General features: G+C 28.4%; 1 protein-coding gene across 3 annotated transcripts in view; it reads right to left on the reverse strand.

The window, feature by feature from the left end:
- Positions 1–4,200: 4,200 nt before the first annotated feature.
- DAAM (disheveled-associated activator of morphogenesis-like protein) overlaps positions 4,201–26,923 on the reverse strand; it is a 55,523-nt gene continuing 32,800 nt past the window's right edge. For all 3 annotated transcript variants that reach the window (XM_089222812.1, XM_089222813.1, XM_089222811.1), the window contains 14 exons: positions 19,555–19,653; positions 13,569–13,694; positions 10,860–10,958; positions 10,518–10,790; positions 9,461–9,940; positions 9,270–9,387; positions 9,062–9,194; positions 8,875–9,001; positions 7,652–8,215; positions 7,288–7,586; positions 5,908–6,211; positions 5,518–5,772; positions 5,270–5,440; positions 4,201–5,182 (listed from right to left, as the gene is read on the reverse strand). In XM_089222812.1, the coding sequence (XP_089078938.1) occupies positions 4,919–5,182; positions 5,270–5,440; positions 5,518–5,772; positions 5,908–6,211; positions 7,288–7,586; positions 7,652–8,215; positions 8,875–9,001; positions 9,062–9,194; positions 9,270–9,387; positions 9,461–9,940; positions 10,518–10,790; positions 10,860–10,958; positions 13,569–13,694; positions 19,555–19,653 (3,312 nt within the window). In that variant the 3' untranslated portion in view covers positions 4,201–4,918. The remainder of the gene's footprint in view (positions 5,183–5,269; positions 5,441–5,517; positions 5,773–5,907; positions 6,212–7,287; positions 7,587–7,651; positions 8,216–8,874; positions 9,002–9,061; positions 9,195–9,269; positions 9,388–9,460; positions 9,941–10,517; positions 10,791–10,859; positions 10,959–13,568; positions 13,695–19,554; positions 19,654–26,923) is intronic.

Genomic DNA, 26,923 nt, shown 5'->3' on the forward strand with positions numbered 1-26,923 from the left:
TCCAAAATGAACATAATGCTAGAGAAGAAAAGAAAAACAAGATCAAACCAATAAAAGTATGCAAAAAATTAAAATTTAATAAACGAGATGACTCAGAGGATGAAACATTTTGTCTGATGTGTAATGAATGACCATATTCTCAATCAAGAGCTTCGGAAAAAGATTGGATTCAATGCTTACAATGTAAACTTTGGGCACATGTGAAGTGTACAACTAAAAAAAAATCTATTAACTTTTACTTGTGTAATGTGCTTAACAGACAAATTTTTACTTTTAACTCTTTTAAGAATAGCAATAACTTTTAATTTTTAATTTGAATTAATTACATTTCCTATTAAGGTTGTATTTGTTTTTTAACAATATGTTAAATAGCTGTTATGAAATTAAAAATGTCTTTTTAAACTTAATAAATAAAAATAACTTATTACTTTCATGATTAATAATAACGAATATGATAGCATTTAAAATAACAACTCACAATTTTTATATTTTTATAATATTAATTAAAAAATAATAATATTAATCATGAAAGTAATTAGTTATTTATTAAGTTTAAAAAGAAATTTTATAACAGCTATATGACATATTGTTTAATTTTATATTAATGAATTTTGTTTGTTTTTTTTATTGATATTAAATATTATTATATTAGTTATGACAAACTATTAAAGTCTTTAACTAGGTATATTTATTATGCTCAAGAGAAAGCTAACTTTTAAATTTTTTATCTTATTAGGTACCTATAGAATTATATTTTGTTCTATTGTTATGCTTATGTTATTTTTTTAAATGTTTTTTCTGTTATACTTGCTCTCGTTAAATATATTGTATTAACTGTGAGTACCTACTTGACTTTTTGAATAAGTTTAAAGTACCTAACCAATAATTAAATTTTAAAATTATTAATTAATTATCAATCAAGTTAAAAAATTGTGTTCACCAAACATAGTATCAAAAATAAAAACTTCAGTGTGATTGTTATTTTAATTTTTGGAACTATTTTCCTGTTAAATATTTGCATAACATTGTGTATACATTGTACATTTTAGCTAAATATTCATTTTCAATATGGGCTTACTTAGTAACTAATATAATTACTGTTTGGACAAGTCTAGTAAGGTTCATCATTATATAAAAATGTTTATTGAGTAACTTGTATCATTTAACCTCAGCAGTTGTAACACATTGCCCCATCCTGGGGTAATGTGATACAAATTATTATTTTTTTTTAAATGCATTTTTTACTTACAAATATATATTTTTTTCACTGGTTATTGTAATCATATCAATCATTACATGAGTATCTAATGGTATTTAAAAATAAGAAATTGATTTGCTACACCAGTTTTGTGTAAAATATGAAAAAATCAAAAGTGTATCATATAGCCCCATGCTCCCCTACTTACGTACATTTCAAATTTTTACTTCTCAAAGATATAAACAAAATCCAATTTTCAATCAAATACCCTACTCGTAGTTGAAAATCAAAGCATTTGTTCCACTAATTTCCATATACAAATAATATAAAAAAAAAAAACATTGTAAAAACAATAAATACAAAAAATGTTTGTCATTTAAGAGTGAAAAGCTTAGAATATGTTAACAATAAAATGTATGATTTTTTCCAGAAATTTATTAAAAACTGTATATCAGGTACCTGTGGCTATGTAAAAAAGAGTATTCTTAAAAACGTTGGTGTTTCCTGAATTAATGTAAGTGTTTAAGTATAACGTTAAATGAATCGCAGCATTTCGGTAAACTGCAGTAAACGAATAGGTAGGTACCTACATCTTAAGAGGACGTGATACCCGCATCTGTTGTCTCCATGACTCCATCTAACAAGTACCTAACATTGCAAAGTTTACGCTCAGCAGATCACGTTTGGCTCTGTTAGTTTAAAAATAATTAGAGTGAATTAACCTAAAATAAAATTTAAAGGTAAGATTATTATTTAAACAACCTCATGAGCTTTTCATTATATTTTAATTTTGAAGCAAATTATAAGTATTTTAAATTGTAAATTTTTTGCACATCTTAAAATATTTATAATTCGTTTCAAAATTAAAATATAGTAAAAAGCCTATGAGGTTGTTTAAATAATATTCTTACTTTTAAATTTTTTAAGAGATCAATTCACTCTAATTTTTTATGTGATCTGCTAAGCTTAAAATGTTCCATGATACGCACTTGTAAGACGAAGACAACACATGCGGGTATCACCTCATCTTAAACGAGTTTTACAAATGTTATCACGTCAATGAAAGCGAAATATAATATTATACAGTATGATATTTTAAGCATAATTCTCACCCTATTTTTATGTTTACATTTATTAGGCATTTATTTAAATTCTTATTTTTTTTTATTTTTTAGATGAAGCATTATAATACTATAATTTCAAAACCAGCCGAAGGCACATTTTAAAAATTTTCGAAAATATCAAAAAACACAGTCAGATAGGTGATTTTTAAACCAAATACAATTTTCCATGTTCAGTTTAGACCACTTATAATCTTATATAGGTGATGTCCAATATTTCTACAGGAATTTCAATACGATGTGAAAATTTTGAAAAAACGAAAAGTTTTCAACAAAATATGCTTTTGGCTGGTTTTATACGCCGATACTAACATTGTCCATACTAATATATTTTTATGATCTATGAAGTACCTACCTAAATTTATTCATATAAATAGAAATGGACAAATACAAAACTAATGAAATTACTAAATTAAAATTTATGAAAATTGTTTGTTGCAAATTTTTACCTCGATAATACATTAATACATACCTAACTATTATACTTATAAAAAAAGAAAAATTAATGAATTGAAAAACTGTATTATTATTATATTATTTATTTATTTTTACCATAAAGAAAAATTGACGAATTGAAAAATGTATTATTATTTATTATTATATTACTTATTATTATTTTTTTTTTTTACAAAAACCACAATTTTTAACCATACCTGCATAGTTTGTAAACAGTACTAAGTCTGTATTAAACGAGAAGAAAAATTGAAGATGCATTCTTCTGGGAACCAATTCGGAACAACTCGGGAACCAATTCGGATACATCGTATATTTTTTAATTCCGAAATTTTTGATATTTTTTAGAATGCCTACAATTTAAAAATAATAAATTAAATTGATAACATTTTTTAAGTTATATATTTTTGGATATACTTATTTTTCAGTCATATTACAGGTTTTTAACATTCTTTGTTTGTTAATATCTATTCATACTTCTGATTAAATGATAGTTTAATGACAATTTTTTAAAGTGTGTAATTGTGCATCCCTTAAATAATTATTATATGACAAAATGTATTGTAATTATATTAAGATTTTTTTTTTAATTTAGATTTTATATAATCTGTACATAAAAAAAAAGTACAATAAGCATAAATGATGTAATTTTTCTAAAATTATTATATGTTTTAGCTTGAGTGTCTTGAGGGAAGAACCAACCAATGAAGGCACTTTGGCGTGAGATATATTAAGAATTAAGATATATTATATTAATAAATATATAGGCACATTTCTTAGTAGCTAGTATCTTGGGCTTAACCTTGAGAGTACATGAGTACTTATTAAATAAAAGTTAAAACTGTAAAATAATTGTAGGTAATGAAAAAGTAATATTTTTTTCCAAATAAATAGTAAATTATAATAATAAAACTTAATAGCACCAAATAAAAATAGAAATTTATGTTTCTATAAAATATAGGTAATTAGTTTATGTATAAAAAAAATCATTCAGATAAATAAATGGCTGTATATGGAATATGTTGGTTGAAACATATTTTTATACATAATTCAACTAATTTTTGGAATAATTTATCAATTGATAATTATTTTTAGTAGGTAGATTGTACGTTTTTGTTATAATTCAACTGACAGTATTTTATCAGGAAAGTAATAATATTTTCTGGTTAGAATTATGAAATTGTATTTTCACTGTCACAAATTAAAATTATTATAATTATTATAAGTTAATAACTATAGAATTTATTTGTAAGAAATACATAAACGAGATAAATTTAAATTTAATAGAAATAATTAAAATTGTTGAGATAAACTACTAAGTAGGTATGCAGTATACTGTGCTACTGTTCATACTCAGCCATGAATTTGGATAATATTTTAATATTGCATTTTTAGGATAATTTTAAATTACATAATTTACAACACAACTTCACACAGTAATAATAACTTATTATATTTTATAAAAACATTGAAGATATTAAATTTAAATAAACAATAAAATTGATAATACGTTAAAAAACACGTTAACATATCTAGTTTCAATAAAAAAATGTTATATTTAAAATAATACTTATTTAATTATTTATACAAGTTTCATAGTACAATTCTTCAACAAATATATAAACAATTATTGCATATTATGTACAATTACAGTAATTAAAATTAGTAACAATCAGATAAAAATTAAACAAATATTTTGTTTCATAATTATTATTTTATTTTCAAAGTATAAAAACTCCAACTTCCAAATTTAGGTTTCAATGAAAAATAATTGTTTATTGTTGAAATAATTTAATAATCAAATGTAATTTAAATGTATGCTACAAAAAAATCTATAATCTATCTAAAAATGTTATACATATTTTGTTCGTTCTAATATATGGTGTTACCATTATAATTATTTACAATTTACAGCTAAATAATTTAGTTAAAAAAATAAAAATAAACATAATTTAAAAGAATAAAATTATACAAGAAAATGAAGGAGAGCATTTGCAAGCCAATTAGGTTGGACTTGTAGTCAATACACAATTTTGAACACGACATAATGTATATCACAGAAAGTAGAATAAAATGCAAGAACTACTAATAAGTCATTTTTAATATAATTAAATAAACAATAAATACACATAAAAACATTATTTTTTTATTTTTTTCGAGTAACATTTAATACTCTGTCCCTGCTATGTTCCCTGGCTGGAGGCGAATGCCTGGATTTTCTACTACGTTTCATTTTTGCCATACTATCTTCCCCAAAAACATCACCTGTTCTTAAGGCCGAAATTAGATCATCAAATTCTGCTTTGTCACCAGATGTGCCATTGATAGAAACTTGACGACTTCCAGATCCATTTGACAAAACACTGGCACTATCTTTACAGTTTTTACGATCAAGAGTTAATTTCTTTAACTATAATTATAAAAAAAAATTAATTTAACATATATTTTAATATAATATTTATGTTTACTCCTTGATCTTTAACATTACAACACAAACCTCCACTTCTTGTCTTATCCTTTTTTCTTCTTCTTCGCGTCTCTTTTTAACACTGGAGTTATCTTGACGTGCTTCATAAAGAGCTGTCAAGAAAGAATCAAAAATGGCAAAGAAATCATCAGGTTGGATTGTAGAATTATCTTCTCCAAATAATCTGACTGCTCTATCAAACTATAAAATAAACATTTTTTTTACAACATTTAGGTACCTAAAAAGTGATATTGTTATAAAGTTAAATAAGAACTTACTCTAGTTTTCATATCTTGGAATAAGTCTTCTAACTCGGAAAATCGGCAGGTAGCAGTAGTTAAGAATTCTTTCATTACTGGTAGGAACATATCACCCGGTACAGCAGGTTGTACTCTTTGGAACTCAATTTCTCGTTCAACTTCTTTCAGGTTGTTTCTTAACTGTGACATGTCTTTTTCAAGTTCAGCCAAACTTACTTTTGAAGCTCCTCTTACATGAGGTAAGTCTTCTTCCAATAATAAAATGTCCTTGAACTATTCAAATAAAAAAATTAATTAATAACACATTATTTATGATCATTGCGCTGATATGTACAAAAAAATACCCATATTATGGCAATATATAATATTATATCATATATATTATATTTATAAACTTAAATACACTACCTTCTTATCGGCCATATCAACAATGTAATGTAATAATGTTATGCCTCTAACAGAACTTGACTTAGTGTCAGTAAGTCTGTTTAAAGATGATAAACGGAAACCCCAAGCATTGCCCCTGGCTCCTTTATTCATGTAGTTTCCAAGAGCTAATACAATTTCCAATAACTTTCTTAATCTTCTAGAACGAGCTACTTCACGTGAAGCTTCCATCACAATTTTGGTTCTACCTTCAACTTCTCCGGTCCAGGTAATAAATTTCTTCTTGTATACTAGACTACGAAGACGTTGGTCATAATGTGCAATTCTAAAAAAAAATAGTTAACATTTTAGTAATATTATATTTAATTTCTAATAGATTGCATAAAAACAAGTTATTGAGTCTTAAGTGTAAGAAATGTTGTGAATTTAGAGCACAATTATCTAGTAACAGTGATTTCCAAGGTGTGTGAGATAATCTCAAGCTTTTCACCAAATTTATGTTTATATTAAGAAAATTATTTTATATTATACTTTGGAAAAATAGTTCACCTAAATAATAATAATTAGTAAAATATTGATATAAAATATTTGTTTTACAGACATTGGAGTTGAACGAAACACGAAACTTTTCCCCTAAAAGTGCTGTGGTTATAAAAGTTGGGAAACAGTTGATCTAATATATAACTGTGATTTATAGTGAAAAATAAATCATTATTTGTATATATATAAATTTTTAATACCTTAAATATAATGGAAAACAGGGAAAAATTTGAATTGAAAATTGAAAAATGAAATAATCAAAATATTTGTATTTATTAATTTAAATTATGATACTATGTATTTTTGAAATATAGATAAGATGAAGTTTAAATTTTTTCTTGTCACTCTAAAGTCTAAAGTTCAGTAATCATTCAAACGTAGGAAACTATTGAAAACTATGCGAAATATGAAATACTTTAATTTATCATTAAATCACTTATTTTTAACTTTAAAAATAAAAATTATACTTCAAAAGCAGAATTTGGAAATAATAACTATTTACAAAATTAAATTATTATCATGGACAAAGTAATCAACCAATATGCATGCTTTTTTTTCACTAGAAAAATTTTTTTCACTTACAACCAGATAATAATTAACTAATGAAAATAGTAAAAAATATTTACTTCTATATACTAAATATTATATAATTAAGTATTATTGAGAAGGTTTATAACTATTTTACTTTGTGTAGTGATAAACAAGTTTAAAATGCATTGAAGTAGTTACCTAATTGACTTTTTTAGTAGCTTATCATTAAATCAATATGTACTTGTGTTAGAAACACAAAATGGGTGCTTTAAACATGAAATACGAATAAAGAATAGTTACAAGTCACAAATATATATTTTTACTACGAACTTGGAAATCTCGTATAAAAATCTGTCAGCTCTGGCTAGACTGTCCAAATCAAAACTATGTTCTTCTAATAAAGCTGCTTCATCTGGGCCTGGAGTGAATTTTAACAGTTGTTCAACCATGTCTAATGGTAAAACATCTTTAGTATCCATATCCAATATAACTCTGGCGATTTCTTCATCAGACATTTTCAATTTGGACAACAATATAGTACAATTTTGAGCTCTACGGCCATCAATAACAGATAAGACTTTGGATTTATTTTTACCAGTTTGTCTTAGATCTTCAGACGATCCTTCATTCTGTAAAAAGAAGATAGTTTATCAATATTATAACTTTTTTTTTTATTATCAAGCAATTTACTCACAATAGCTGTTGTTGTGCCATTTGTTGGCTTTTGATTCTGGTATGCACAGAATAGTTTATCAACTGCTTCAAGATCAATAGATGAATACATTTTTCCTTCGTCAATATCAGCCCATATAGTGCCAGCCACTTTAGTTTCTGGTAATTTAGCCCAGTTGAAGGATTTCAGCGGAGCAGATGGTTTTGGAATTTCAACAGACCTTTGTCTGCCAACTAATTGAGGAAGACAACCAGGTGGCGGTGGAAGATTTGATTGAGGGATTTGTAGTGGTGGTGCTGGGGGTGGAATGGGACCACAACTTTTAGTTATTGGTTGTGGTGGTGGTGGAGGTGGAATAGAAGACATAGGAGGCACGCTAAAATTGACTTTAGCATCATCTGGTAAACTTCCATTAGTAAGCATTGCTTCTAGCTTTCTCCTCTCCGCTTGCTCGTAAGTAATTCTATGCTGTAATTCACTTGTTGTATCTTCGAGTTCAGATATCTTTTGTTTTGTTTCCAAGTGAATAGATATTTCTTTTTCCAAACGTTCTTTAATTCTTGAAATACTGGCTTCCATATCTTCCTAAAATTGATACAAAATTCATGAATATTATGAAACTAACCTAATAACTAAATTGAGTTATTTTCATTTATTAACACTTAAAAATTATCATAGTTTTCGTTAGTATAACCTTAAAAAGTAAAATATTTTGTGAGACCATAATATAGTAATATGTATTTGTCTTAAGAGAATGTCAGTGGACTATTTGTTTTCTCTCTTTAACCCATATACAACATAGGCAAAACGCATTAACGCAGAATCGTTTTTTCTATGTTTTTAAGTAATCTTAGAGTAAAATCAGGCATTACAAAAAAGATAGAAAATAATATTTTTGAGGAAATAACATCAATATTATATTTTATTGTTAATTGATTTAGTATTCGACTTTCAATATAAACAAAATTTAAATTATTTTGAAACAAAATTTAGAAAAATCTATATTTCATTCCCTCAAAAATGCTATTTTCTATCTTTTTTTTCAATAGGTAATTTTACTCTAAAATTACTTTAAAAAATAGAAAAAAATGATTCTGTATAAATATGTTGTGTCTATGTTGAGCATGGGTCAGAGAGAGAAAATAAATAGTGCGTTGACATCCTCTTAATATATGTATTTTTTCATTTCAATTGTGATTATATTGACCTTCTAAAAATATTTGTCAAACACAATCTATATTTACTTTTTCTTGATTTCTTAAATCTAGTTCTTGTTCTTTTTTAGCAAGTGAAGCAGAAATACTGATATTTTCTTTTTCGAGTTCTTCAGCTTTATTTTTTGCAGCAACAAGTTCTTCTTCTTTAGCCAAACTATAACGAAACCATAATGTATAAATAAAAAATAAAAACTTTTTGGACTAGATTACTTACAGTTGAATAATATCTTTGACATTAATATTAATTGGTGATACATCATTATCAGCACCAGCATCGGTTTGAAGAGTTATCTGTTGTACAATTCGGTCAAACAAAAGCCAGTGCTGTGGAAGGCTTCCATACTCAACTATAATATTAATAACAATAATATTATATTATTTTTGACATATCAGATACCTATGTATATTTTTCGATGACTTACGGGGCAGCAATAAAAAATGCTGAAAAAGTGATAAAAAGTGAGGATATGCAGGAGAATGGCTTAATTTTCTGCGTAATAAGTCGAACATAGAAGTAGCGCTTTGAGTATCAACTTGCTCCTGTAATTATAATACAAATAAGAAAATAAGACATACATAAAACATATTTTTAAGTTCACATGATATATTATACCTGTTCAAATTTTCTTGCTAATTCATTTTCATCTTCATTACGGACCATATCAAAGAAATCCATATGTCTATCTAATGTCTGATTCTCATGTTCTCTTAACTTATTAATAATATTCTTGAGCCCTAATTGTAGAAATTCATATCTCAAATGCAACCGGAATTCTAAACTTTCTTGTCCTGGTCCATAACTTAAAACAGCATTTACAAATGACATAATAGCTGTTTTAACTGTCAAATCATCTCTATATATGCCAGTGTTTCTGTCCAAATCATTAATAATGCCTTGGAATCTGGCACGTTCATGAGCAAATTCCTTATAGTCTGTCATAGCATCAAGAACTTTCTTATGGCCTCCTGGAACTAAGCAAGAAGCACCAAGAATTTCTAATACAGCAACTTTGGTACGAGGATTTTCAGTAAGTAAACTCCGAGCAATGGTACTTATAGCGGATGGATGTGCTAGCACGTGAGATCTTCCAGTCTAAAATAATAAAATACATTTATTTAATAATGTGTATTTATGTTGATATTTATTTTTTTACATAATGAGTAACTACAATCTTCTGAATTATAAATTAATTTTGAATGGGCACCCTTAGGTTTCTGCCATGCCCAGGTGGGGGGCGGCAGCCTCTCTTTCCAGATAGCAAGAACTGCCTGGAAGGTTATGCCACTCATGACCAGGATTCGAACCGACAATGGTGTGCGTAGCAACTGACGCCTTAATCCACCTGGCCACAACAACCTCCCCCCCTCCCCCATTTATTATTTTTATCTTGCTATTTATTACAACTTTATATGATTATATAAATACCTACATGAAATTATGATAAATGATAATTAGCTGAATAATTTGGTTCATATAATAATATTTTATAACTTATAACTTACAAGTTACAAGTTAGTATGGATTTTCAATAAGAAAATCAATCTATTGAAGCAAAAATATTGAAAACTAATTAACAACAATTATATTGTTATTTAATTATGTTTAACATATGGAAATTCTTTCAGTTGAGTAATTTTCATTTTAATAAACTTAAATATAATACACTTACAGAGTTATTCATAAGGGCTTTTATACATCCAATAATTGATGTGTGCATAGTTCCTTGTTGAGTATCATAATTCATAGATGACAAAACTCCTAAAAGGGTAACTAATCCATCAGCTTGGACAAATCTTAGTACAAAGCTATGAGGCTGAGTACGAAGAGCAGTCTTTAGAGAATCAAATAACTTGATGTTTTCCTGTTCATCCCCATTCAACGATTGTATACGTTCAATGTAATTTTCAGGCGATTGTGAAAGATCTGTTGTATTTTCTTGATCCTAAGTTATTTAATATGTTAATTATTGGAAATTAAATCTTATCAACAAACTTTTAAATATATATTTTACCTCTAATATCTTTTTTTTGCTGCAATAAATTTGCCATTTCTTTTCTTCGGGAAGTTCCAGCATAGCTGCTTTATTGGTAGCAGTTAAATCAAGTTCTTCCTATAATATAAATAAAAAAAAATTAAAATATAGCTTTTACAGATATCGTCATAGATTTATTAATTAATTATTTAGTATATTTTAATTATATGAGTCAATATATTTATTATTATTGATTGCTCCAAACAAATAAATAATGGAATTATAACAATAATATTGTAGTAAAATATTTACATTTCTTATAAAAAGCAAAAGTAAGAACCTAATAATAAATTTGAAAAAAAATACATTCTGATGAAAACCTAAGTATTAAATTTATAAAAAACAGACCAATGTTTGCACAGAGATTTATTTGATAGGTATTTGTTGCTTTTTGTTGGTAGTTTTTCATATACATGGAAATGTTGAAATTTATTTTCTCAAAATATCGTAGATAAAATCGAAAAATGGCATACTCATCGTACCATATAAATAATATTTACTATTTATATCTTAAGGCGTTAACAATGTGGAACACACTCAAAGTTGTTTTACAAACTCAAAAAATTTCAACGGGAAAATAAAAGGCAATGGTCATACCAACAATATGCACTCCACAGTGCACAATAATCGTAAATCTTTATTTGTCGGCAATAATGAAAAATTTGATTCACAGTCGAAAATATATTTGATTTTTAGTCACGTTTTTGAGATGAAAAATAGTAATAATAATATACGCATTTATAATATTAAATTAAGACCGGTCAACAAACTCAACAATACAATATATATACAAATACATACATAATATATATATATATATATATATATATATATATATATATATATATATGTATATATACATGACACATCCAACAATAAGAAATAATAACACAACATTACGTAACACGAATAGGACGGTTGTTAAATCGTGTGTGTGTGGTCAGTCAATATTTTATAGGTCATAAAAACTAGTCCCAAAAGTCCTTTCGTAGTTCCCTTGAGAGTTTCTCACTGTACACAACAATACCGCGAGTCGAATGCGATCGCACGATGAGTCGATGATGTCTGTGCATGTGCATGTTATATAAGTGAAAAATGATAATTGCGTAACATCGGAGACGATTTTTCATGCACGTCGTTCGAAAAAAAGAGAAAAATATGACAGCGGCAATGGGGACGAGTGCGAAGTAAAACCTACTGATACTTTTACAAGATAATATATACATAATACTTAATAAGTTTATACCTACCTAAAAATAATAAACCTTAATGGTGGCCGATTTAGTGATAGGAAAAAGAGGCAGACTCCTAGGTGGACACATTTTTTATACAAGTCAAGCAAACGTGGTGGTTGATTTACGCATTGATAAAAATACAGATAACTGACAATTTATTTTATTTCACAAAAAACTCTACAGATCTTAATTTCATTATAAGTATGAACATAATTATTGCAATTTTCTCTACTTATTTAAGAAGTTGAGTTATTTTTTATGGATAGCCAAAACGTTTTGAGAACGAATAACGATCATTGATTATAGTGTATTCAACAGTTTCGCAGTATAGGTACGCGTTATTTTCCGCGAATATTAGAATTATCATTGATGCAATGATGCATATAGCTATAAATATTTCTGAGTATACACTTTTTTCACAAAGGTTCGTAGGTAACAACATTTATTTATTTTGTGGTAAGAAACTACGTCATGCTTATGACATTTTTTATTTTTGAAAACTTCAATTATTTAGAAAAAGAATATAAAATTGTATGCACTAACAAATATCTACCCATAAACGGTAGAATATGTTAGTATGGTAGTTAAATGATTTAAGAGGACACAACACCCGCACGCGTTGTCTCCGTCTTACAAGTGCGTAACATACCAAATTTTACGCTCAGCAGAACACGTTTAGCTCCGTTACTTTAAAATTTAGAGTGAATTGACTTCTTGTAAAAATTAAAGGTAACATTATTATCGAGGGCTTCTCATCATAGACCTATTATTATATTTTAATTTTAAAGCGAGTTATGAGTATTATAAATTGTTTGTGTAACTTAAAATACTCATAACTCGCTTTAAAATTAAAATATGATAAAAAGCCCATGAGAAGCCTTCGAAAATAATGATATATATAGAGAGTACCTATGTAGCCCAGGTATACGTTTAAAAAACAATAGAGAAATAAATATAAGCTCACCCAAACACACCACCCATACGGGCGATAGGGACTTATAAGACATTCACTGATATGCAGATATAAGCTACAGGCATCGCATATCCCCCCCCCCTAACCTACCCTATAATAAACCCTAAAACGGCTGAAACATTATAATTAGGAATTAATTGAAATAATTTGGTAAAAAAAAATAATCATATGAAAAATTTGATACTAACTGTAGGTTAGGTTACATTGACTATACAAATCATGGTAACGAAAATGTATTTTAAATATATGTACGTCTATAAATGGCTTATCAAAAATGAATGTTTTTATAACCATCGAAATAAATTAAAGGACAAGTGATAGGTAGGAATGAAACCAATCGATCAAGGGCAGAGAATAAGGTCCAGATATAAACGTAGACTATTTATATTATGTGAAAAAATATATAATATTTATGCACATTGCGCATTTACAGGGGCTATACTAAATACTTTTAGTAAATTATAAATCCGCGATACTTACAACCAACTCGGCGAATAGTCTGTCCAATTCAGGCTTTTCGGGCATGGGCAGGGTGGGTGTCATCTTTTGCAACGTTAGAGTACCCGAGTCGACCACGATGTACGTGATCTCTGGTGGCTCGTCGTCCTGGAAAATGCGTATAATATTACGTAAAACAATCATAATTAGGTATATTATATTGTGTAATGTTTATATTATATGTTTACAGTGTCTACTACATTCGTTTACTATGTGTTACTATGTACATAAACATGTAACAATAACATTTGTTTAGCATTTATGCACGCCTGTAATACATTATATTATAAACGCATATATATTATCAACCAAAAAATATTTTATTCTCTTTATAAAGATGCAAGGAATATTAAACTGTTTTAATAAGAACACCTTACAGCAGTGTTATGTTTAAAAATATATATAATAAACGGTTACTTATCAGTGCAGGCGCTGTCAATAGCTATTTTATGAGACAGCCAACTCTTGTAAAAGTGGGGGGGGTATCCCAATGACACTAGTCTCCAGGACTTAGACGGATAGACTAGTTGATAATTTATACTTACACATACGACCTGATTTTTAAATGTGTGAAAAGTTAAGCATCAGAGTACTTATTTAAGATAATTGCTTCATGGTAAAAAAAGTTCACACCACCACTGTTAATACCCGTTTCCTAACATACACGCTTAATACTCTTTACCAATATTTAACTAATACGTCGCTCTGAGGTAGTAGGTATAATACTATAATTTAAAAACAGATAAGACTTGAACTTATAAGAGTTTACTTAAGAGTGAATTATCTCTTATTTTTTTATTGTAATATTTATCCCGAACATAAGTATTATCGTATTAACAACAAATTATTAGACAGTATTATACAACTTAATTATAACTCGAAATCGATAATTTATTGCTGGGAAAGAAAATTGCTTATTTTTTGAAAATAATATAATAATACACTAATACATAAAACTATAATAATATATAAGGATAGGAAACTCTGTGGTGGGACGATCAAACCATTTCGAGTGCATCAAAGTCTAATTATAAAGCATTATAAAATAAACGTGCGTCTCTGCCCTCTGGATAAAAATCTATAGAAGTTTTACAAGAAATATCCTTTGATCATCACTTACTGTCAGACGGATACGGATAGATCATATTATCAAATTTAATTAAAGCACCGCACGTAACGCATTATTATACAGATGTACGTATTGAAAAAATTAAGAATCGAAACGTCTGTGATGAGTACTATTCTTTCTACTTTCTAATTTTTCATGTGTAATCCTTTTATACAGTTTTCATCGTCAGTAACGATCTTGAAACATGACGAGTTACCAGTTACGTAATCTGAACTTGATCGATGTTTTTCTCATTGTACCATGAAGAGAAATACGATTTCAATAATAATAGTAATAACTAATAACCATTGATGACGGTAATACGATCCGTAGAAGTCGCGGTCTAAACGACGAAAACACTTGTCAAGATTTAACGAGGTATCTTTGTCGTCATCGTCTACTAGCCACTATAGGTATACCTATATTACTGAAGTGGACAAAATAAAAAATATAATATTATAGACAATCACAGAATACAAAATAATACTATGAAATACGAAATTGTACATTGTGGCGTTATTTTTGTACACTTTATTCTCAATAATCTTGCATATATATTATGCTATAATAATTTCAATATTTTTATAATTGTTTGTATATAACATTATTATTGTTATTACTTATTGGTTATTACATACGTATACAGAACCAATTACCAATGACAATATCCCTAGGTATATAAACTTGTATAAACTCGGAATGATAATAAATGAGTCATGTCGGAGAAAGCATAATAATATTATAAACACGGTCCGCTCCATCGATTAATCTAAACGATTATGCACGTTTGTAGCTCGGAGCTGCCAATTACAGCAAATTTGTTTTTAACAAGGAAAACGCACTTGGGCTAGGTCAGCACGTGAATATTTAAAAATTCCACACTTTCAGCACAGTGGTTAACCATATTCATCAGTCGTCAGACACAAAACCATTGAGGATTCAATACGATATGGCTTATTAAATATGTTTATCGCGTGTGCTTGACCGGGGGTCACATGTTCATATATTATACACGAATGGCGAAATTGAGACTTCCTGAAATTTAATTATTGTGTTTGCGAACAATGGATAATTGAAAAAAGACTTCGAAAGGACCTTATTAGTTATTAATAAAGATTTCTATGCCACAGGTAATCCAAAACATGTGCTATGGTCAATTTTATTCTGAACAAAATAATTGTAATAATTATAGTAGATTATTTAGTAACCATTTCTCAACAACTATCGTTGATTAACTGAAATAAATAATATAAAATAAATAAAGTGGTTGATGATATTATTTTTTAACCGTCTAATTAATCTTATAATCTTAGTTATAACTTTGAGCTTATCTTGCCTAAGATCTAATCCCAATCATAATCTTCTTCCTTATCTTTCCTGTAAACTTGGTCTTAACGACTCTCCTCTCTGCGCAAGCCACACTGTAGATTATATGTTTGTGATTTCACGTACCTCCTTCCTTTAATGTCTGGTTAGTCGTTTCCTTACGATGTCATTAGATACAATGCTAAACACAGCCCTCATCATCATGCTTTCCTCATTAATTCAACCAGCCTCGTTATTTAGCTGTACAAAGCTTTAATTTAATCTCCTTATCTTCTTAATTATATTTCAATGCATAATGTTAGATTAACACAAACATTTATTGTCTATTTATTTCTTACACTGTTACGCAATTTCTCTTTTCTAAAATATGCTTATTCGACTATAACTATAACTGTTGAAATAAATTAGCAATAATATAGCTAATGCTAATTTCGTAATAGTAATAATAAACAATAATTTTAGTTTGAAATATTACAAAATAAGTAACGTATAAATTGTATAAATATTATATTATTATAACCTAACTGATTTTCTACAAAGTATAAAATTTAACCTTAACAGACGTGAGTTTAAATTATAATCCATAATAATAATTAGCAATATAAATTAATTTATAAAAAAGTTATTATAGTTGAAATCAAAGTATAGACACCTATTAACTAATTTATTGAATGTTATGGTATTTAATCATATAGATATATACTGTGGTGTAGCTAGAATTTGGAACAGGATGGGAGGAAGCATAAATTGAATTAAGTCTTATATTTTTCGTATTTTAAAAATACATTTATCGGAAGAAAAAATATCAATGGAAGAGGGTATAAACACCCAAACTTCACCCTTGGCTACTGTACTGGATATCAGTATACAATATTATATTATCATAGAATTGCAATAAATGTAATAAAATATTACTTCACTTTTATATTTATAATATGCACAAAATATAAAAAATAATCTGAATATCTTAGAATATATTTAAATCTGCTCAAATAAATCTCAATTGAATAAAAGTAATAAATAAAAACATCATTTAGAGCTTTATTTATATATACACCAACAAAATTGTTAATTTTAAAAAGAACTGAACATATTTTTTGGTTACGAGCTATATAATTACTAATAGTAATATTAGTAATAACACTATTTAAACTTTAAAGTCTAATGTTCCTGCAGCGGGCTTAAAATTTATAATTTATTCTTAATCACCAATAAGTTAGTGTTAATCCATTTTTGTTTTTTATCCAAGTTAATTAATTCCAACATTTTAGATTCTGAGCGGAGCGAGTAATGTATTGGTTTTACAATTATGTTTATTTCTTTTTCTTTTTTATTCTGTCAACACTTTTTCTCCCTCTAAACTTGTTCAAAAGTATCAAGTGTAGCATCTTTTCTGAAAAGTAATGCTCTTGAACTGGTACTTTGGAATGGTCATTTTTCGATTTTCGAAACTACGGTACTCGAAATAAATGTGGTTAAAAAAGAAAAAACGTACAATTTCATGATTTTATAATATTTAATAATTACGGACGACGTTTTCTACCAGAAATATTACTTCAAATGAAAAATTACAAGCGATATTTTTTGTAGTATTTTGGGTTGTTTACTTATATATTAGCCTTACCTAGACATGGTAAAACTTTCAAAACACTCGAGCGACTTTTGAACTTTTTCTTATAGCGCTTTGTTTATCACCATAGAAACGAATAAAATTAAATAAAAAAGATTTCCTCGCCCGATTAGAATCGTTTTTTATCGAATGCAATCATTGCATTCAAATCAAATACAGTAAAATTACACCATCCTGTCCAAGGACCGAAGGGACGATGTACAAACATCCACCACCGAAATACTGACCTACTTCTTTCTAACGCTGTTAGTAATATTCTCAGAGTATAATAATGATATTTTTTTAACTCGAGTCTGGCGAGTGACAATTTAACCGATTAATGGTTGTTATAGCAGTATAGTGATAAATAGTTGTTAAAAAATGTAATTATATGCGTTTTTAATGACAGCCGCCTGGCCATTTTCCAAGAGGCCTAATCATATACCTAATCGATAATTATTGGCATATTCAGGCATTAATTGTGATTTTTAAAGTATTCTAGTAAATGTTTCCTTGTAATATTATGGGGAAAAAAAACTACTACGTCTGCTATCGCAAAGAATGCCTTTGCTATAATAATATATTATACAATTTGTGATTCCCTATTATCACAAGTAACAAGAATGCAGCAGAGCATAATATGTGGAAAACATGAAGCGTATGAATAAACGACGACGACAACGTAACTGTAGGTACTCCTTGTTATACTGTAGAAGTTATTTAATGAAACTAAAGTGCTCCCCCTTGCGTAACAGTGTATATCTGCTTAGGCTTGAGGTAATCTGGAAAAATAATTAATGACCGAAGACGTCAAAAATAATAATATTATTATTAATTTAACAGCGAAACACGCATTAGTTCGCACGTCACTATTATATTACATATTCCCATTTAACTTCAATGCCTATAATGTATAATATATTTTTATGAAGTAATAAGTCAAGGTTGCGGAGACTATCGGTGTAGTTATTTGAACGCAGCCATTTGATTGATTTTTTTAGAACGTACTGTTAGGTCTTAGGAGTTAGGTTTATATCGCGTATGTGTTTTCTCATCAGTTCATCTGGTCTTGATAATATGCTTGGTGCTTGTTTTATAATATTTAAATTATTAATAATAATAAGTTTAAAACTCATCGAATCAAAATGTTCAATCATCGTGTAGGTATATGATAATAATATTATCTTATATACATATTCGTAATTCGTAAACATATTGTATCTCGAGTACCTAGTATCATATAGAAGGCATTCTGCTTATATTTTCCTCGAGTTTCAAAATGATTCAACAAATAATCAGATATTATTACTTTTCTTTTGGTGATAATATGAATCCTAATAAACAATTTGTATCGACCAAAAAACCAGAAGTCATCAATAAAACTGATTTTTTTTTTAGTAATTTTTTAGTGACACTTGTCTTGTTTATTATATTATTATTACGACGTCCTACTGTGATGTCAATTAAAATCATTTTCACTGCGGTTTCAGTCGACACTGCGGTTTGTCCTTTCAACGGCTTAAACAGACTTAGACAATTACGACGATAATATAATCCGCCCTTGATGACAAACTCGGAACACGGAATCGTCACGGTGTTGCAGTTAGCGCCATGTATACATATATCACATATACATATTAATATTATTTATACGACACATACCTACATAATATTACAGAGTATTTATTTATAAGCTTATATTATGAAGATAATAAATTATGTTATCGTCCATAGCCATGTTGTAACACAACGCATATTTTAATATAAGTACCTTTAACAGCGTACATAGTGAGTGAATATCGTTTAGAACAATAATGCAATTACTAAAAATAATATGAAATTGATACAGTGACCATTAAACTATACTCTATAAATATATTTAATAAATATGATTACTACATTATTATTATAATTATTATATTTACCTTGAGGCAGCCGCACCAGCCCTTTCTTCCCCGTACGCTGGGCGTAGGCATCATTCCCGATAGTCTCTCCGCCAAACCCGCCATAGAGCGGGGTACAGTCTGAAACGCGAATAAAAAAAATGTTAAATGCTAAAATCATAACATGATAATTACATAAGGCTATCTCAGAAGTATTAAAATATTATGGTATATTATTATTATAATATATTATATTATAATGTACCTACTATAGGAGAATCCTTTCCTCAATCCCCCCGTTCCTACAACGACACCGACCCAACAGCCTTAACGTGAGCAAATTGTTTTTATAGTATAGCTAGACACCGGTTAACTCCTACATTAATGCTAGTCAAACATAGTAACATTATATAATATAATAAAATTCGTATTCAATATTAATTCTATAATCAACCAGGTTTCTATAATCTATGCAGATAGATAATATATATAATAACTTACTTATGTATACTATATAAGTTCATAATGCATTTGGTTCAACAGATATTATAAAAGTACTTATAATATCAATCATAATAAACTACTTGTTTTATTTTTATCAATTAATTGCGTTCAATATTAGCTATCATACCTATGGGGCTATAAATATAATAAACAGCAATTACATAGGTATTATAATAATGTGATCGGGTTTTTATCATACAGTAATTATCATTGAATTCTCGATCACGTAGTTGTGCTTAGTAAATGAAAATATCTATAATAATATTTCTAAAGTAATTAACCATAATCCATATTGTTAGAGCTCCTTCACACGTAGCAGCGCAGCTGATGAAAAAACACGAAGACATATAATATTATATGGATGGTTTCACACACAAATCCAGTCACTGGCGTTGTCAGTGGTTGGCTTCGCCACCAAATGTTGCATATAAGGGCTCTTTTATACGTAGAAGACTAATAATATGATAATTTAAAGTAGGTATGTATATACTCGTATTGTACACACAAACTACAATATTAGTTTACAAATCAACATGTTTGGTTAACAAACATAATTAGTTTGTACTACCAAGCTTAAAGGTTATAAAATAAGTGGTTTTATTGTGATGGTTCATGACTACAAAGAATATTATATTGTATGTATGTATAATACTCCGTTTAAACATAGACCAGTAATTATCCATTATTATTGTCATACCAAGAATACTCAATATTAAACATATGGAGAGGAGAGAGAAAAGATATATAGCTAGAAAAAACGAAGATTATATTATTATATTGAAACAAATATAATAATAATATATATTATATATTATATACCTAACATATTATAATATAGTAAAAATATTTTTAGAAACTAAATTTCGACGATATCTATATATATGTACAGTGCGTATTCATCAACTATGTTTGCACCCACTTTCCATTTAATAACGCATTTATTCAAATTTTGACTGCTATATTTTTTTACTTAGGTACTACCTAGTTAAATAGGTAGGATTTTTTACACAATTTTTATTTAAAGAGAGTATATAACCGACTTTTGTACCGAAAACTGCCAATCAGAAATTTGTCTGAAAACGTTTATATAGTTGTACATGTAGGCATTTATAGAAATTAAAATTCAATCTATATTATAGTTTCAGAGTTGTTTAACTTTATGTATTTAACATAATAACCCATTTATACAAGTTTAAAATATATGGGTGCATTGATGACTGAAAAATTATAATAATTAATATTAAATGTAATAGACTTATTAAAAGACACTAAACTCGTCATAAATTTATCATATAATTGTACATAGGTAAATTTTAACAGCATATAATACAAACAGTAAAATATAAAGGCGAATTTCGTTCTCATTTGTTTCACCACAATGTCGGGCATTCCTTAAATGGTATTCAAAATCTAAGTTTGGTCTTCAAACATACGTTTAAAAATTAGCAGTTAGAATTTTAACAACTTGAAATTCATCATTAAATGATAAAAGGGGTGAGAATATTTGGTGAATCACTCCAAGGTTTACCTAATACACATCGGATGAGATTAAAGTGTGATCTTATAAAATATATACAAGTGTAGCTGCATTGATAATAGTATGTATGTATATGTAATTTTTATATGTCGTTGTCGAATCATAAGTTCGATTTCGGAGAAGGGGCAAAGCTTTATTACAAATGTTGATTGATTTCTCTTTTACTTCCATCAACTATATTAAAATATAACTTAACCTGCATACATTTGGAAAAAATTCTTATATTAGTCCTCATATACCTCTTAAGGATACTAAACTTGATTTATTAATTAAAAAATTAACATGGGTTAGGATAGCAATGACATTGCAGCGTAGGTACATATTATAAGGGATGATATTTCCTTCAGATCCACCACTGCAGATATATGACTTGTTTTTAAAATTATAAAGGTATACCAACTACAGTGTTCGAATAGAACTAAGTGCTCTCGGCCTTCAGGTTTTGTCGGCTCGCTAATCGAATTATACTACACGAGGTGCCTATATCTACTTCTATTATATACCGAGCAGCTATTTAATAAGTATATAATATAAATGTATATATAACATTATATAATGGGTAGTCCATCTAATTTCTCTATCACAGAACGATTTATAAATTTGGAGAGATAGATAAAAAAAAAAACACCGTGAATAATGTCAGCCGTCGATGTTTTTTTCTCTCTCACTTAAATTTTTCTCCGACCGTATAAATCACGCGTAGCCATCAGCGCGTATAATATACGCAGAAGTCGATCATCATCATCGTCCAAGTCGTTGACTGTACCTATCAACTGGTACACGATATGTTAGATATGAACCACGCGCTGGTTTTCACTTTCAAAAAATGCAGCCTTGCCGCCATGGATAACAAGTACACGATATATATGTATATATATATATATATATATATACGTAGCAGCCTACAGAACATATAGATAACAATATATGCGTATCAAACGTACAGCAGACCACGCTGGCTGACATCCATCATCATCATTCCGACAAAAGTACAAAACGACAATATTCGTAAAAAAAAAGATTCAAAAAACGAAACCGATCAATTATTATTATACCGCACCGGTGATAGGTTGGCGGGGAGTCGTCGAGATCTGGGTAACCTTGATCAGGCGATATTTTTCCGTCTTCACGACGCGCGCGACCTATCATTTGAAACAACAATAGTACCTTACTATATATAATAATTATAAAAAATAATAATATTTATATGACGACGTTGTGCAGCGGATCGATGCGTTTTCATTTAGATGCGATTGACGGCGAGATACATAAGTTATATATTTTTTCTTTCTTTTACATAATGCGACGATTAAATGCGAGCTCCGCACGTGGTCGATAGGACAACCACGGGTGATCGCATAATATTTTACCATGGTATATTATACGAGGATATTATATTATTATTATTATTATATTTTTACATGGGTTGCGGGCGGTGGCCGCCGTTATTGACCTCCAGTCGCCAAGCGGAAATATGTTGCGCCAAATTTGTTTATATATATTATTATTATTATTATTTATACCGGGAAGTATAATGTGAGAAGGAATGTGAAAGTATATAGGTATAGGAAACATAATATTAATATGAAGTCTAAACGTCGAGCAAGTTGATGCAACAAGCTTAATATTATAATATCTGTTTTCTAACCTGCAACAGTGGTAAATAAAAGATAATATTTGCATAACAGTAGGTAGGTATATTATATATTTATATACCAGACTGCGGTATAGGCACGTGACGTTTGACAAATACATGGAAACCAAATACGCCTAAGTTTTACACGCGTTTATGAGTGAACGATCACTCTGCAGTGTGTGCGTAATAAAAAAAAAAAAATACATACTTAATAATAATAATAAATAATGTGTTGAGACGTATTTTCGGTAAGAGTAAATGGATACGCCGCGTGCGTGTGTATATTACATATTAATATTACCTATTCTGTAATAAACGAAATAAAATCGGCAATCGCTATTTTATAGAACAAGAATCGTCGAAAAAATACTGTTTTTGTAACGTTTGGCATATATTATCAAGTATTGAGAAACGAGATGTCGCATTGTTATGTATTATACCCAGGAACTACCTTACGTGGTCCATATTAATATTATACTCGATATTATATAAGTGTCACTGACTGCAAACATGTTTTATTACTAAAATTTTATTTTAATATAACAATTTATCACTTTAATAGATTCGCGTAATTATTAATGTGGTGGTAATTCTACTTGTAGTTATTATTATTATTTTTCAACGGGAAACAACTTGTAAATTATAATCATTATAAGTAAATACATATAATACAATTTAATAATGAATATTATATTATAAAAATATGCATTATTTGCCCTCAGATCAGCAGAACTATTATATTTGGAAGACTCGTACCGATATTTTGTTTTGACGTTAATTTCATGCCGCTGACCCACTTGGTGTAAACTAAATTATTTATCAAACCGATACACGTGTGAACACACTTACTAATATAACAATAAAGCACGTAAGGATTTTTGGAATCAAACGTGCTGGATAGTGGATAGGTATTTAAAGAGAAAAAACATGTCAATTCGTTGAAAGACTAGAATACTCGTCACGTATTTTTTACACATTACTAGGCCAAATGTTAATTTTGTACTTTTGACTCATATTTAACTCTAACAATAAAAATAATATATTCAGAATGCTGCAGGATAACGTCTAAAATATTAAATATTATGTTAAAACTATCCTCATTTAAGAACTATATTACTATATCATACGCGCGTGGCACACAGTATGTCAGCAGTGCTACAGGTGTACAGCTGGTACTGAAAGCAAACAGGACGAGACCAATTTAAATAATAGAACATAATAAATTCTAGTTGCGAATAAAATTATCATTGAAATCGATTAACTATCAAATATCAAATTGTTTAATGCTTTAGAGTTAAGTTATATATAATGATATATTGTTCAGTACATTGAGAATGACGAAACACTAGCATTTATTGTCCCGTGTTATAAGTGCGTAACATACCAAATTTACGCTCAGCAGATCACGTGAAGCTTCGTTAGTTAAAAAGTTTGAGTAGATTGATCTATATTATGAAACTTGTTAGAAAGAACATTATGTATGCTTGTATGTGGGTTTTTTTACAATAGCTCAATTTTTTACCAAGTTTTGTTTACCTATACATATAATAAAGCATAAATTAAAAATGTTCACTAAACTAAATTAATTATTTGAAAAACTGACAAGTGTAATACAATTGCCACGAATACAGAAATAATATAAGTTTTATGTTTAAGTAATTGTTAAATATAAAAATATATTATTGATCCAAAATCGAAGATCGTTGCATACAAACAAAAAAACACTTCTATATATAGGACAAACGACATTCCTAGAAAATTTCAGTCAAAAGGCAAACCTCAATAAGTTTTTATGATTTCCTATAGATTTTAAGTTATAATGCAAGCTGTTATAGAAGGTATTGCCGACAACAATAATATACCTACATATTATGTGGCTTACCTTGATCATTTCGCAAAGCTCGTATATATTTGACAAGGGTTTTTATACATTAAAACTATGAATTATTTCCGTAAATTATATACATTTACTAAAGCTATACACCACTTATGGAACATAATATTTAAAAAAAAATAGACATTTAACATTACATAATATAAAATAGCTAAAATTATCCTGTAGTAACGCAGTATACTACATTAAATGTATGAACGTATTGTCAAACAATAATAGCCGAATACTATGCTGCTGTGTTTATGTGGTTCACGTAACACGTATAGTAAAAAAACTCGTAAAAAAATGTGTTAATAACTGACAAATTCAAATGTTGATACTAAAACGATTTCAATGTGCTGCAAAAATAAAATATCGAACGCAAAATAAAACGTAATATATTATTATAACGTATAGTAATATTGTGTTAGTACCAAACTCAATGTACGAAATGGTAAACCGGAATTATTAAAAATGTACAAAAAATTGACCACAGTACCTATCCCATATTATTATACCTATGTGGCTATGTAATTAGTTCGATATCATCTGTTTTATTGTTATACGTACAGACAATTAACATTGCTGAAACAAAAATCGAAGGTCAAGCGTAACACCAGCTTACATATTGGAAAAAAAATATTTGCAACACTTTTCAAAAATATATATAAATAAATTCAATACGAATTGTTTTTGAATTTCATTAACGAATTATACAGTTTTTCGTATACCTAATTAGCAAAACGAGACGTCGTGGGATATTATTATTATTATTATTATTATTATTATTATTATTATCATTACTATATAGATAAAGTAGGTACCTAATAAGGGAGAATATCCAAAACACAAAATATCTGCTTTCACCAACGAAAAAAAATAATAATAAATGAGTTACGCTTCTTCGTCGCACTTAAATCTATGTATAGTAAATAGTTCCTACACAGGTACTTGTCCGACACCACGAGAAATATAAAAAAAACAGATGTTCAGAACATCGAAAGCCCATATTGTGTGGGTACCCAGCTCGACAACACTAAATGACGCGGGTCTCGTGCGCACTGTATAGTTATATACATAATTATTATAATTACGTCATGGGAATTTATTTATTTTTTGTTTTTCTGAACACCTAACACGATTTTGATAGGTATTAGGTAGCATTATCGTACAATAGTATAGACGGAACGACCAGACACCTCGATCCGTTGGAATATCCAAAACATGGCGCAGACCATAGTACCGCGCTCTATTTTATGACGTTGTAACACTGTGAATTATACCATTGGTGGTACACAATACGCATAATAGTTTTAAGTCATGCAACATTTTCAGATGCCATTAAAACCGTTTCTGCGTCCGTGCGTCAAAAACTTGATCATTATGCTTATTAGTTATTACTATTGATCACAAATTATTTGGGTCGTATCATATATTTAATATATATGATAATATTATAGACATCTGACATCTACAATGTTACTATAATATGCAGGAAACCTTTGCTAGTCTTATAGCAGACGATACCTACGTACAATATAGTATAATAATTGGTTCACCTATTATAGGGGAGTTTATTCCCATCAAAATTTACAGATTTAGGGCCCACAATTATTATATGGTTTTAAATAAGGCTTGTTTAGAATGTTTATGTATTTTATTAATATGCATGCATGCGTGCATATATTTTTGATAGAAATTCGGGACCAAAGAATTCTGCTCCCCCAAATGTTTACACTTGTCGCCGGACAATGATCTTACATCCCCCCACGTAGAACTATGGTTACCCACTTAAACTTCGGCAAAGACGTTCCGGGTCATCGTCGTCGTCGATAAACAATAATAATATTAATATAATATT

This window comes from Diuraphis noxia, unplaced genomic scaffold (genome assembly GCF_037042655.1).
Source record: "Diuraphis noxia isolate RWA-SAM2 unplaced genomic scaffold, SU_Dnox_SAM2 contig0003, whole genome shotgun sequence".
In the NCBI taxonomy this organism is placed as follows: domain Eukaryota; kingdom Metazoa; phylum Arthropoda; class Insecta; order Hemiptera; family Aphididae; genus Diuraphis; species Diuraphis noxia.